The sequence below is a fragment of the Bidens hawaiensis genome, unplaced genomic scaffold (genome assembly GCF_021521415.1).
Source record: "Bidens hawaiensis isolate Kalapana, Puna unplaced genomic scaffold, B.hawaiensis_p1.1 tig00029358_1, whole genome shotgun sequence".
NCBI classification, from domain to species: Eukaryota; Viridiplantae; Streptophyta; class Magnoliopsida; order Asterales; family Asteraceae; genus Bidens; species Bidens hawaiensis.
In genome coordinates, this window is record NW_027505153.1 from 124,824 (window position 1) to 138,473 (window position 13,650).

General features: G+C 33.7%; 1 protein-coding gene across 1 annotated transcript; it reads left to right on the plus strand.

Annotated features, from left to right (window-relative positions):
- Positions 1–6,915: 6,915 nt before the first annotated feature.
- LOC143611100 (sphingosine kinase 2-like) lies at positions 6,916–10,443 on the plus strand. Its single transcript, XM_077085394.1, has 10 exons — positions 6,916–7,415; positions 8,144–8,266; positions 8,361–8,461; positions 8,583–8,655; positions 8,766–8,852; positions 8,953–9,030; positions 9,150–9,220; positions 9,314–9,577; positions 9,656–9,778; positions 10,159–10,443. The coding sequence occupies exons 1-10, from the start codon at positions 7,082–7,084 to the stop codon at positions 10,348–10,350; spliced, it is 1,446 nt and encodes a 481-aa protein (XP_076941509.1). The 5' UTR covers positions 6,916–7,081; the 3' UTR covers positions 10,351–10,443.
- The last annotated feature ends 3,207 nt before the right edge of the window (positions 10,444–13,650 follow it).

The following is a 13,650-nucleotide window of genomic DNA, read 5'->3' on the forward strand; positions in this document are numbered from 1 at the left end:
CGACCAAAACAAAAAGAATCAAAACGAAACAAAAAAAAAACGAAATGAAACCGAAAAAACTTACTAAAACGAAACAACACTGTACCGAAAAAACCGACCAAAATGAAAAATATTATCTGAACCTGAACTGAAATGAAAAAAAAAACGACCAAAACAAAACAAAGTAACTGAAAAGACTAAAACCTAATAGCTAAACTAAACCTTAAAGCTAAACCGAAATTTCTCGTTTTTTTTAATGAGCCAGGATGACGGGGGAAACATTTTAGTTGTTTTACATTTTTCGTTTTTTATTTATATTTTGAGTTATTATTTTTTATTAATTTTTAAAAAAAATATATTTTGAAGGGTTTTTGAAACCCTTTGTATTTTAACTTTTATATGGGTCATGATGGATTTACTTAACTCATCTTGACATTTATCCAACCTCCTTTGTTTAAAACAATTCATCCTAACATATACCTATTCCGACCCAAACTCATCCTGACTCATCATCCCAATCCAACCTAACCCATACAAATTGCCACCTATAATAACATCTAATTGTTAGTTTGTCTCTTTAGTTTATTAAATTGCCACCTATAATAACATCCAATTGTTAGTTTGTCTCTTTAGTTTATTTACCGTAGAAGTTAATAATATATTTGAACCTATTTTAATTTATTTATGTTGGGTTATGTTCTTTTTTTTAGTAAAGCATTAAATAAATTACTACTTATTTCTCGGTTTGGTGAGCCCGTAACCACGCTTAATTTTTTTTTAATATAAAATGTTTATTAATCATAAATAATATCATTTTTAAAAAATGATATTAATTTTTAGAATATCCAAACCATATTTTATAGAATTTGCATATCAAATCTTTAGAAAGATTAATTTTTAATTTAATTAGATATTATAACTCGTTTAAGGGTTATCTGGTTTGGTGACCCATACTCATGAATTCGGGTCAAACGCATGAGAGACCTCCATTTACATATGAATAAATCTGGTGGCTTGAGAGAAGGTGTGGAGCGACCAGATAACTTTTAGAGATTTTATTTATATATATGTAAGATTATAAAAATAAAGAAAAGTAACTTTGTAAAATTATTAAGAAAACTATAAAGCAAAAATATATTTTAAACAAAACCATCAAAAAACCCATTGGGTGATTCAGTAGTGGTACATTGGTAAAAGCAAAACCTTTAACCATCTAAATTTGAAAGTGAGAAGTTTTGGGTTTAAGACTATCTTCAATGTTAAGTGCGACCGTAGGCGGCCTTAACTGTCATGTCATTTGTCACATAATATCTTTACAAATCTTTAACCTCAATTTCATTTCCAACTCTACAAATAATTTTACTCTCTTTAATTTTCACATCATCACCTACCCATTGCACAAAATATATAGACCATTCTCATTCACAATCTAACTCAACTCAATATTCATTATAAAACTAATTTCTCTTTCACATACCCAACCCAACCAAACTTTACACACTCATCAGACTACCTGTAGTGAGGCGACAAAATGGACAAATTGGGGGCGATTTTTTGGTGACCCCCCCCCCACCCCACCCTCGCGCAACAAAGGGGCGAAATGTGGTGGTGGTGGGGATGAATTCTTGTCGCCCATTCTGCCTTTTGTTTTATTATTATTTTAATGGTACGTGTGTGATATATATATATATATATATGTATATATATATATATATATATATATATATATATATATATGGAACTACAAAATCATTACACCCTAAAACAAAACCCCCGTATTTGCTGACTATGTGTCAGGTGACACAAAACGTCTCATTTTGTAACCTCTCTACTACACATAGCCTTAACAACCCAAACTTCACTATTTTTATTAGATTAATATAGTTTATAATTACTGTTTTTTATTATAAGTTTTTAGAAATATAAATTTTAATTTCTTTATTTAAAAATAAATATATTTGATTTAAAAATATTTGAAAAAAATTATATTAATCAATCAGGGTTGAGTTATAATAATAAGATTATTTTCCTATGACTGATAGGAAATAATCTTGTCCATTCATTTTAAAATTGAATGGTTGAGATTAGATTAGAGATATCATCAAGTGTAACAAGGGTAAGGGCATAATAGGGATAACACATTTGTTGACTTTCTCTCTCCACATGCAATGTACATGTCAAATACCCCCATCATTTTAAAACGCTCATAACCTTTTTATACGACATTTTTTTTTCAAAATAATTTCACCATAATAACTGTCACACCCCACTTTAGGGCCTAGGCTTGTGACCACAAGTTGGTACCTCTTTTGTGAATTCATCAGTGTTTGCGGTTTTTATTTCAGCGGAAGTCTTTAATAAAATCATATTGAAAACTTATTATTGAAAAATCGGGTTTAAATACTCGCTTGATATTTCAAATACAATTCTTTATAAAACATAATTCTTTTATAATATTTTCAAATAAAATATCCGAGCCATCAGATAGCATCTAATGACTATAACTCCAATCCTCTATTCCCTCTTGTTTGTATTTTCTAACCCCTTCTTTGTTTTCCTGTAACATGGGGGAAAAATACGTCAGCACAAAGCTGGTGAATAACGTTGACTCTAAAATCTTATTTTTAATACCTTTGTGAAACCAACAATAATACATTTGTGAAACCAACAATAATACCTTTGTGACTACTCATTAGGCACCCAACTAAATTGGGATCAAATTACCCTAAGTACCATGTACAATTAATTATATACACAATATCATTTCTCTGAACAGTCCCGTAGACCTTCAGAGGCATGTTGATGATATGCATGGCCTTGGGGAACTCCGAGTCACCATGTATGTTTGGATCCAGACACATGTATACTCTTAATCAGAGTGTCTGTTTCTTATTATTGTACACAAAGTTTTAAACATTCAGACTCATTATAAAAGGTTTGGGGCGTATTCACCTTTTCTGTTTATAATCAGTTTCTGATACTGATTCCTGTTTTCTGATTTCCTCTTCTTGTTTTGTTACCTCAGACCTATAGTACGAGAATAACTTTTGTATAAATAACTAGATCAGCGATCTAGCTTCAGACCTTTAGTCCGTTTTTGTATATCGTTAACCTTGATAAAAACATATGTTTATTCAAAACATTTGGACCTTTAGTCCCTTTGTTTGTTTATTATTTACACACGATGTTTCTTCTTCAAGAAGAATCATTACTTTATAATATTATATTTCTTAATAATAAAGAAATACTATTTAATTATATCCCTTAAATAAATTTGCTTACGTTTCTTAATCAAGAAGAAACTATATTTTTAACTACAACCTTTGTTTAAGAAAAGTTATATTATAATAAAGGTTCGGCTATACCTCCGACTATGGTCTAAGCCATTTATAATAAAATAATAACATAGGCAGAACCCATTACCTCGCACGGGTATTCGGAGTTATATATTCCTAAGCTTATACGAGCAGCACTTCTACCCTATGCACGTCTATCGAGGCGTTCTTGATTCGCCTTTCTTGGCACGCAAATCGAGGCAATGTTCGGTTGTTGGGTCGTGCACGTACTTTGAGGCAGAATGTCGGGTTTCTTGAGTGGCACGCACTTCGAGGAAAACACCGGGTTTATGGCACAGATTACGATGTGTTATTTGTTGGGTCGGTGGCACGCAAAACGATGTTCGGCACGCAAACCGAGGTAGAGAGTGAGATTCTAGAGAGAGTGGAGAGTGTGCTGCAAATGAGCCGACCCCGCTCCTATTTATAGCCATTTTTGGATCCCATCGCGGTACTCGATGGGTCCTACTTCTACCGCCATCGCGTATCGCGATGGCTCCTTTCCTATGGTCATGCCATGTGTCGCCACGTGGCCTGACACGTGTGCCACGTGATCTGACACTTTCTGTCACGTGTCCTGGTCTGCTGCCACGTGTCACCAGAGTGTGACACGTGTTAATGCGTCATCACGGCCCATCGCGGTACGCGATGGCCGTCTCCTTGGACTCATCGCGTAGCGCGATAGGTCGTTGTATATGATTTTTCAGTTTTAGTCCTTTGTCTTTTGGTAGCTTGTCACATCGGGGTCTAACTCTCGTTGTCCAAAAATACTAAGGCGGCTCGCGGCGATGCGAGCGTACGAAGTGCGCCATCAAAGCGCCACATTGCGCCCTTCGTCGTCGTCCTCGTCAAAGCGCCACATTGTGCCCTTCACCGTCGCCATCGTCCTCGCCCGAGCCCGAGCGCGTCGGGTGCTACGCACCCTCCGCTAGGACTACTTGATGCATGATATTCATAAAAGAATATTATTGTGTAAAATCTCTTCCTTATAAAGAGCTTCCATTTCTTTACCACTTTCCATGTGGGATGAGATTTACATTCCTTATTTATATCTTAGTGGAATGCTTCCACTTTCTTATATCTTCCAATGTGGGATGAAATTTCTTTCATTTAAGTAAACTTTAACTTAGGAAATATTTTTATTTTCCTTATTTTTCTTATATTTCCTTATTTAATATTTTCTCATTACTTATCTTGAGATTATTTTTGATCCCTCAACTTTCCTAAGTTGTCAAATTTAGATCAAAATTTTGGGGATGTTACAATAAGGAGTGTTTTTTTATCTTTTATATGAGTACCATATTGTTATATGAAAATCAAAAAAAAAATCGTGGGTTTTTTACAAAGTGTGTTTTATCAAAATTGTGTTATCAAGTGTGTTTTATTTTTTCATAGTGTTTTTTACATTGTGTTATTTAATTGTGTTTTTCATTGTTTGTCATTGTGTTTTTATTTTAATAGTGTTTATTCCATTGTGTTTTTTTAATTGTGTCTTTTTCATTGTGTTTTTCATAGTGTTTTAGTTTCTGACGAAATTTCCAAACACTTTTCCGGCAAGGTGGTGGCGGTGGGTGGCGGTGGGCGGTGGTGGTTGTAGGAGATAAGTGAAAATTTAAGTGGGTTTTAATTAAGTGGGTTTTTGAAATTAAATTAAGTGAGTTTTCAATATTAAGGTATTAGACAAAAATACACTCCTTCCTAGCCTTCTTAGGATAATCAAACTTCTTATTTGATCTTTTCTCTAATCAATCATACTAAATAAAGTAGATAAACAAGATTAAAATCGTGACATTAAATATAAAATTACACTTGCAAATGATACAAAAAACATATTATTCATTATCGTCAAAATTTTGCTAAATATGGTAAATATAATCGTTTTTTTACAAACTTTTTTTAATAAAATTTATACCGGTATGTTAAAAAAAACTAAATAATATTATGTTTTTAGATTTAAAAAAAATTAATTATTAAAATTATTAGAGAAAAACATTAATAATATTGAATCTAATTAGCGTGAAAAGAAAAATGGATATAAATTAAAAGGATTGTCACTCATATTAGGCCACGTGACATTGAAAAAATGTTGAAAAAAATGTTGGCGAACTAGCTTGCGTGGAACGGTTTGCCCTTTATTAATGCTTTTTTTTATCTTTTTTTAAACAATGTTCCAACCCAAACCCAACTCACCAATAAGAATGATCATTTCTTTTTTACTTGGGACTCACCTTTTACTTGGGACTCATATAATAATGTTCCAACCCAGACCTTTTTTTAAAGGAAACATGCTCTTATGTAAGCGCATTCTCATTCTAACCTATTTTATAATTTAGAGAGTGGTTTAGGATGTTATAAGTATATGAGTGAAAAAATACAATGATTTTTTTATATTTGAAAAGTTTCTATAATACCCTAAATTTCTTAATATTTAATGAAAGTGGTTGTGAGTGAATAATAGAAAAAAGATATTGATAAATGTATACAAAAAGATATCATTTAATTGAAAAGGAAAAAAGAAATTGTAGGAATTTTTAGTATCATTTTGAATTTGAAGATAGATGTTTGGATGTGAATGCTCTAAGAATTCATCACCTAAAGCCCCATTTTAGATAGTCTAAGAGCATTATCATCCAATCTTATATCTCAAAATTCAAAATTATTCTAAAAATCCATATATTTTTTCTCTTATTTTTAATTAAATTATACTTTTTTTTATATTTATTATTATCATTTCTCTTTCCTTGACTCACAACAACTTTTAAAATAATATTAATTAAATACTTATTGGGCATGAGAGGGGAAGGGGCACTAGTGTGGGTAAGGTTTATGGGTTGTTTACCACATGACAAACTCACCCCTAACTATGTGGGTAGTTTGCCAAATTACAATTTGTGGCAAAGGTTTTACCGCATGGCAAACCCATTGGAGGTTTTTGAAAAATTGAACACCCATTAATATTTCAATGAAATTTTAATTTTAATTACTTTTAATTGTTTAACTTTTAAATTTAAACAAAAAAAGTTTTAGGGTACTTGTGGGTATGTGTTTCCAGTTATATTATGATTTGTGGGTACTTAAGGGTATAAATGAAATAACCGTTTATGATTGGTTGGTGCATGGATACTAACCATGAGTGTCCCTTCCTCTCTGAACAATAATTTTCTAAATATATAAAATAATTTCTTTCTCTCTCACTTCAAACATTCTTACATTATAAAACTTCATTTATATGTTTTGATGGATTGAATGTGTATGCTTCTTTTTTTTTGGAACGACCAACTAAGTAACGTCGGGTATTTCGTACACGACCCACATTGGTTAAAGGTATCCTGAGCCGCCATGAGTTTGGATAAAACCCGACCTCCACGCCCGCTAAACGACACGACAACGAGGAGCCGGTAAAACCAGGTGACATCAGGACTCGAACCCTGACAAGCAAGAATCATCCCTCATACCTCACATATAAATTAGTAATAATGATGTTTAAACCCCGTATCACTTGTAAACTAAATGCTCTATAATTTAGCCACATCTCATGTCTATGCTTCTTAGTCTACTTGAATTTACCTTGAAAAAAAAAACACTTAAAAACGTTTAAAGTGCAAATAAATAGTGGGAGCCTAAACTTGACCAACAAGGAACTTAACAAAAGTACAAAACAAAAGTCTTGTAGACTCGTAAGATGCTGACCGCCGATCCTCCGGCGATAAATCCCACTCCACACGCCACCTCGTTAATCTCATCACAATCACTAATCATCAAACCCCATGGAACAACAAGAACAAGAACAATATATTGTCTCCGATGAAGTATCGGTCAACGGGGTCAAAGCAACGCTCAGTCTCTCCACCGACGGCATACTCCGGTGGTCTGATCGCCACCGGAGGTTGTCGGTAGAAAAAGAGGTTCTGGGTTTCTCATGTTCCGGTCGTATGATTATTATTAAGGCACTTGTTAGCACTGCTGCTGGTGATGGAACTATTGGATGTACCGGTGGTGGTGGGAGGAGTTTGGTGAGGAAGAGGTTTGTGTTTGAATCTTTGTCGGAGGATTCGTTAAGGAATCTGTGTGACAAGATTCAAGGCTATATTGATTCCTTAGGTAATAATATTAATATGATGTTGAATTGATTGTTTGATTTGATTTAATTTAATGGTGGTTTTGATATTAATTAAGGCGGAATTTTATTATTCACTAAATTAGTAATTATTGGATTTTAGTCTCTGTTTATTCAGTAGACTGGATCATGATGTTGTTTTTGAAGTTGCATAGGCAAAATGTTGAATGATTATTAGTTATTAAGTATGATAGGCGTTATGAACAAATGACTGAATTTTCCGTAGGGCCATCCCCAAGAATCGTTAAAAGTTTTTGAGTCGTAGACAAGAAAAAATTTGGGTCTTAAATGTATTAATTGGGTTTAAAAAAATAAATTTATAAATTTGCTTGTTGGGTTATGAGCTTATGATTTGCGTTGTGCGAATTTTTATTATGAAAATGGGTTTAAATAAATTGGGTAATTGTGTTTAAACATTAAGAATACATATCTTTTTTCATAAAGAAAAGATATGTAAAAATTTTTAAAATTTTTCGGTTTTCTGTTAATTGGTTATTGATAAGCCAGACTGTTAGTTAGCTGTGTGGTTCGGTTAAGTCGGTTAATTTGTTTACTGTTTGGTTAACTTGGTTGTTTTCTCACCCATAACCGAATTAACTGATTAACATGGATTCAGAATATTGTTTACCATAAGAAGTTAGGTTGCAGTTTGCTTAATCGGTTATTGCTTAACCAAACCGTCGGTTAATTCGGCTATTTTTTTATGCAAAAGGTCGACCAAAGAAGTTGTTTATATTTGTTAATCCATTTGGGGGGAAGAAATCTGCAACCAAGCTTTTCAACAATGATGTAAAGCCGCTTCTTGAGGATGCTAATATCGAATTTACAGTACAAGGTTTGTGCTACTTTCATTTGTTAACCATGTATTTACCAATCAATCTTATTTACCATAGCATAATTGTGTTTGCTCCCCTTGATCTTAACTTCAGAAACCAAATATCAACTTCACGCAAAAGAAGTTTCTCGTTCACTTGATCTTACAAAATACGACGGTATCATTTGTGTTAGCGGGGATGGCATATTGGTTGAGGTTGGTTTGAATCACACCTTTTGTTATATCAACTTCTAGTCACACAATATCTTTTTTGCTCAAACTTAAAAAATAATTAAACCTTTTTACCTGATCACCAATGTGATGCAAATTGTAGTAGGTTGTAAATGGATTACTTGAAAGAGAAGACTGGTCAACTGCCCTAAAAACGCCTCTCGGTGTCATACCTGCAGGTCTCTTCATTACTTTTTCATTAATATTTTCCTGCCAAATGTACAAGTTAATATTTTCCCTTCAATTGGCTCTAAAATGTAACATGAACGTTTTTGGGTTTGTGGCAAAGGTACTGGAAATGGCATGATTAAATCTCTTTTAGATTCAGCTGGCGAGCCGTGCACACCAGCACATGCTACTCTTGCAGCAATCCGAGGTATTACTACTACTATTATTATTATATTATTATTATTATTAAATATCAATATTAATTATTAGTCGGTAATTCGTATCCACACGTTTGTTTCGTTTTTTAGGGCATAAACGCTCTTTGGACGTAGCTACAATCTGGCAAGGAGAGACTGTATTTTTTAGTGTCTTGATGCTTGCATGGGGTACACTAAAAACACGTTAAACTTTTTATAATCGTCACACCATTTGGATAATATTTTGTTTTGTCTTTCTAAGTTATGTGATGTGTTTTATTTTCCTTATTGTATTTTGATTTTTGAAGGACTCATATCAGATATAGACATCGAGTCCGAGAAGTATCGATGGATGGGAAGTGCCCGAATAGAATTCTATGTAACTCCACACCTTTTCTTGTACTTGTAACACTATTAATTTGTATGTTGATAACAATAGTTGATTAAATTTATTTTTTTGCAAAAACATCAGGCTCTTAAACGTATTTTGCGACTGCGCAAATATAATGGTTGTATACGGTTTGTACCCGCGCCTGGATTTGAAGATGTAGGGGAGGCAATCGGTTCATGCTTCGAGACTATGGAACCAATTAAACCTAGGCAGCATGGGTACCAAGGTCCCAAGGTTGACTTCAAAAGTCTTAACTGGAGGGAGCTTAACGGTCCGTTTGTTTCCGTTTGGCTTCATAATGTTCCTTGGGGTGCTGAAAACACAATGGCAGCACCTGATGCCAAGGTTTGTTTATTGTAAACTTTTAAGCCCATGGCGTGGCATTATGCTAATTCTTGTTTACTTGTGTGGTTCGGTTTGCAGTTTGAAGACGGTTATTTGGATTTAATTGTTATGCGAGAATGTCCAAAGTTAGCATTGATATCCTTGATGTCTAAATTGGACAACGGAGATCACGTGAAATCGCCATATGTTGTGTACATCAAAGTAAGTCCAAATTGTATATGATTCGTGTTACGTACGCATGTTAAAAAGGAAAAGCAAAAAAATAAAGTGGTTAAACGTGTATTAGTTTATTGCATATAATATTAGGCTTGTAAACAAACATGAATGGAGCACGTAAACGAGCGAGAACATAGATGTACGGAAATAACTTAGCTAAAACCAATTAAAAGTAAATTTGAGCAACAATTTGTTGGGCCTAAAAAGTTATTTAAACTAATAAGTGTAGATAAACTTAAATGTACAAACGAGACGTGCACTCATGTTCCTTCAGCGTTTAAATAAACGAACATAAACAAACTTCATGTCAGAGTATGGTTGAAATAATAACTGACTTGATATGAATGGGTTTTATGTATGGGCAGGTGAAAGCGGTGATATTGGAGCCTGGTACTCGAACGGGCGGGTCAAGTAAGCAGGGGATAATAGATTCGGACGGGGAGGTTTTGGCCAGAGGAAAAGGAACGTATAAGTCGAACGTAAAGTCGTTGATGGTATATGATAAGTTGCAAGTTGTTGTAGATCAAGGTCTAGCTACTCTTTTCACACCTGTTTAAAGTGTTATATTTTCGGAATGTAAATAACAGAAAATAAAATCAAGTGTTCAGTTTTAACCCCAAAATGAATAATAAGATATATATACAAACTCAAAACTTTGTGCATTTCGATTTTTCTTTTCTTAAGTTAATGTTGACTGGAATAACCGAATAAGAAATATGGTAGAGTTACGAATTTTTTTTTCTTACTATTAGAGCAAACGGAGTTACTCACTCCACTCCGTGTGCTTTTGAAACTGGGTAATTTCTAATTTTGTACTATCAATATGAAATTTAATATTGTGTGAATGATATATTATATTGTATTATACAAATAATAAAACTTTTTATGAAGCTTGTGCCCAAGTTTGTTTATTAAATGAGTTTCACGTAGTTAATAAGAGTTGATAGAAGAAGCTTGGCACGTTCAGAAAGGGTTCAACAAGCAAAGTACAGTATTAAAATTTGAGTAGGTTTACAATTAAGCCAGAGTTTGTGTAATTTATCACAAAATAACTTGTACTCTTTGCACCCAATCTTCGATGGCGGAGGTGTGAATTTTAATGGCTTACTAATATTCGGTATTTAAACTTGTCACTCGACTATCAAATTTTTCAGTTCGTGCCTAGTCACGTGTATGGAGTAGGAGTTAGCAACGGGTCATACACAAATTGAGCCAGAGTGGAACCAACAAATAGGAAAAGTGAGAACCGAGGACTGGACTATTAACATTAGGGATGATCCGGGCTGTAACGGATTTCACGGGTCAGTCTAATAATCAGCTTTGGGCTGTAACGGGCTTTGCTGGTCGGTCTAACATGTTGATCTTCAAAGCGTAACATGTTTATAAAAAGAACAAATTTTAGGCATTTTAATAACACCACAAACATTTGGCTATGTAACGTCGGCAACACAAATGCCTGAGACTGAGAGTCGATACAACAAGGATGTAGACTTATTTTAGGGGTAGGAACTAGGAAGAGGGTGTGTTTGATGAGCGACTCTAGCCATGGCTTGTCGATATCTTGACCCATTTAAACAATTAGGTAGTTATGGTCATGTGTGTCATAAATGGGTTATAGTGATTGAACTTGTTTAGACACGTTTTTTAATTGTTTCATTAATGTGATACTTATAATCTGCACCGTTTACTCTAAACCCAAACTTGTTTAATATGTGTCAAATCATCTTGTGGTATATTTCTATATCGAACATGCTTTGATAGTGAAATTGACTTTATAAGGGTGTTGGCGGTGAGTGGAATTTTATGCTCGAAAAGTGAATCAAAGTTTGTAAGAAACGTGTTAAGTAATATATTGCTTCATGGCTTCATAAGCCAATACATATGTGGAGAAAAAAAAGTAATGGATCACTAAGTTTGATGGAATTATTAATAATGTAAAGCACAATATTACTTTAAGCGTGAAAATGGGCCGAACAGGTACTGTTAGATTTGGGCCCATATTCTTCATACGTTAACATCAATGGGCCAATGGTGGAACAGTGGAAAAGGAGTGCCTCTTCTTGACCAGTTGGCTGTACGTTATTTTCCATGTTCATTGATGTTGGTTCAAACTTCAAACCGAGTTAATCAAAGATTAGTTAGGTGGGTTGGTGGCCCAATGAGTAGTGACAGAGACAATGTCTGTTAGGCTATGTGTAGTGGAGGGCCTACAAAATAGAGCGTTTTGCGTCATGTGACGCACAGTTAGTAAATGATAGGTTTGTGTTTTTGTGGTGTAATGGTGTTGTAGCCATATATATTTATATATACATACATATATATATATATATATATCACACATAGATATATAATAATAACAATAAAAGAAACATACACGCAGGCGAGAAATACCCTCCCCCCCCCTATCGCGCCACAAATCACCTGGGGCAGTGTTGGCATCCAAAGTCGCTCGTTCCTGTCGCCCACTACGTTCAGTCTTAAACACCTAATGGTTATTGATTTGAGTCCTGAAATTAAAAGAAATTTTATGTGAAGTAGAAGGGTGATGTCTTTTCGTGGATTGTATTTCTAGACATTTAAACTCTTCAAAAGAAATTGAATGATTCCATATCAATAAATCATAATCATTAGGTGTATTATAGCTAACAAAATGACACGAAAATACAAGCCACAAGTGAACTATTTGTCTTTGCCTCAATTCAACTCACATTAATAACAATTTTGACTCGATTCCATTTTTCCAATTATTTCGATGTCTGAATTATGAAGATGATGTTTTCATGTGCATAGTTATAGAGTTGTCAATTGAGTTGCTTTCTCTTATTTGATTGTTATTCATTTTGTTAAACACAATAATTTCAAACACTTCCACAATTTTGTATGTTTTCGTTAATTGTGATGGTTTTTAGTGCTATCATCATGAGGGGGTACACGTGTTTTGTTTTGTTAACTTTGTAGCATCAAAGTAAGGAATTGGGTCATAAGCAATGAGGTTGTGTGGGTTGTATGAGTATGATATTGACAATGCATAAAAGTTATGCTCTTGGGTATTAATTTAATTAGTGCGTGAAAAGATAGAAGATTACGGAATTAATGAATTAAGTATAGGATTGATGAACTGATACAGAAGATTAAGAAATTAAATAAAAAATTGATCGACTGAACGGTTGAAAAGATGATTGAATCACATATTGGATCGAGAGCCATGGAAGCTTTGATACCATGTGATCAGAGTGTGAAAATGAATGACTGAATTTTTAATGTAAACGATATTCAAGATTATTATTAAAGATATAGATAGAGTGATTTAGAAAAATTGCACTTCAAAAAATAGTTTTGTTACAAAAGTCAGAGAGATGCTTTTCAATGATGATTTTTGCAAAGGCAATTAAATAGTGATAACTTTTTAAGCATTTGTGCAATTGTAATAGAAACAAAGCACTTACATGTGTTGTAAATAATGTTGTAATTAGGTTTTTTTTTTTTTCAAAACATAAAAACACGTAGGAGACGAGTGTAGTCTCTAATTTGTTTTATCAAATGTAACTACACAAGGTCTATATTTTGTAAATAAGATCAAGGTCGATCTTACATGTTACAATAGCAGCTCTTACTTTAGACCTTCTATTTCATAACAACCTCTAGTATTTTTTTGTTTCTCTTTGAATGGTGGATGCTTGCTTTGCTTAGAAAAAAAGAAGGAAAAAAAGAAAAGAAAAAGAAGACTTCTGTGAATCTGATGTTGTAATGTACAAACTCTTGCTGGAGGAAAATAGCAAGTACAACAAACTCTTTCTGACTGATCCGCGAGAGGGAAGATATAACCTGCGTCCTGCGGACGTTCTTGTGTTTGGCTG

Coding starts and splice junctions, on each gene's coding strand:
- LOC143611100 (XM_077085394.1), top strand. CDS start 7,082: ATGGAACAACAAGAACAAGAACAATATATTGTCTCCGATGAAGTATCG. Junction 8,267..8,360: donor TATCGAATTTACAGTACAAG/GTTTGTGCTACT, acceptor TCTTAACTTCAG/AAACCAAATATCAACTTCAC. Junction 8,656..8,765: donor TCTCGGTGTCATACCTGCAG/GTCTCTTCATTA, acceptor TTTGTGGCAAAG/GTACTGGAAATGGCATGATT.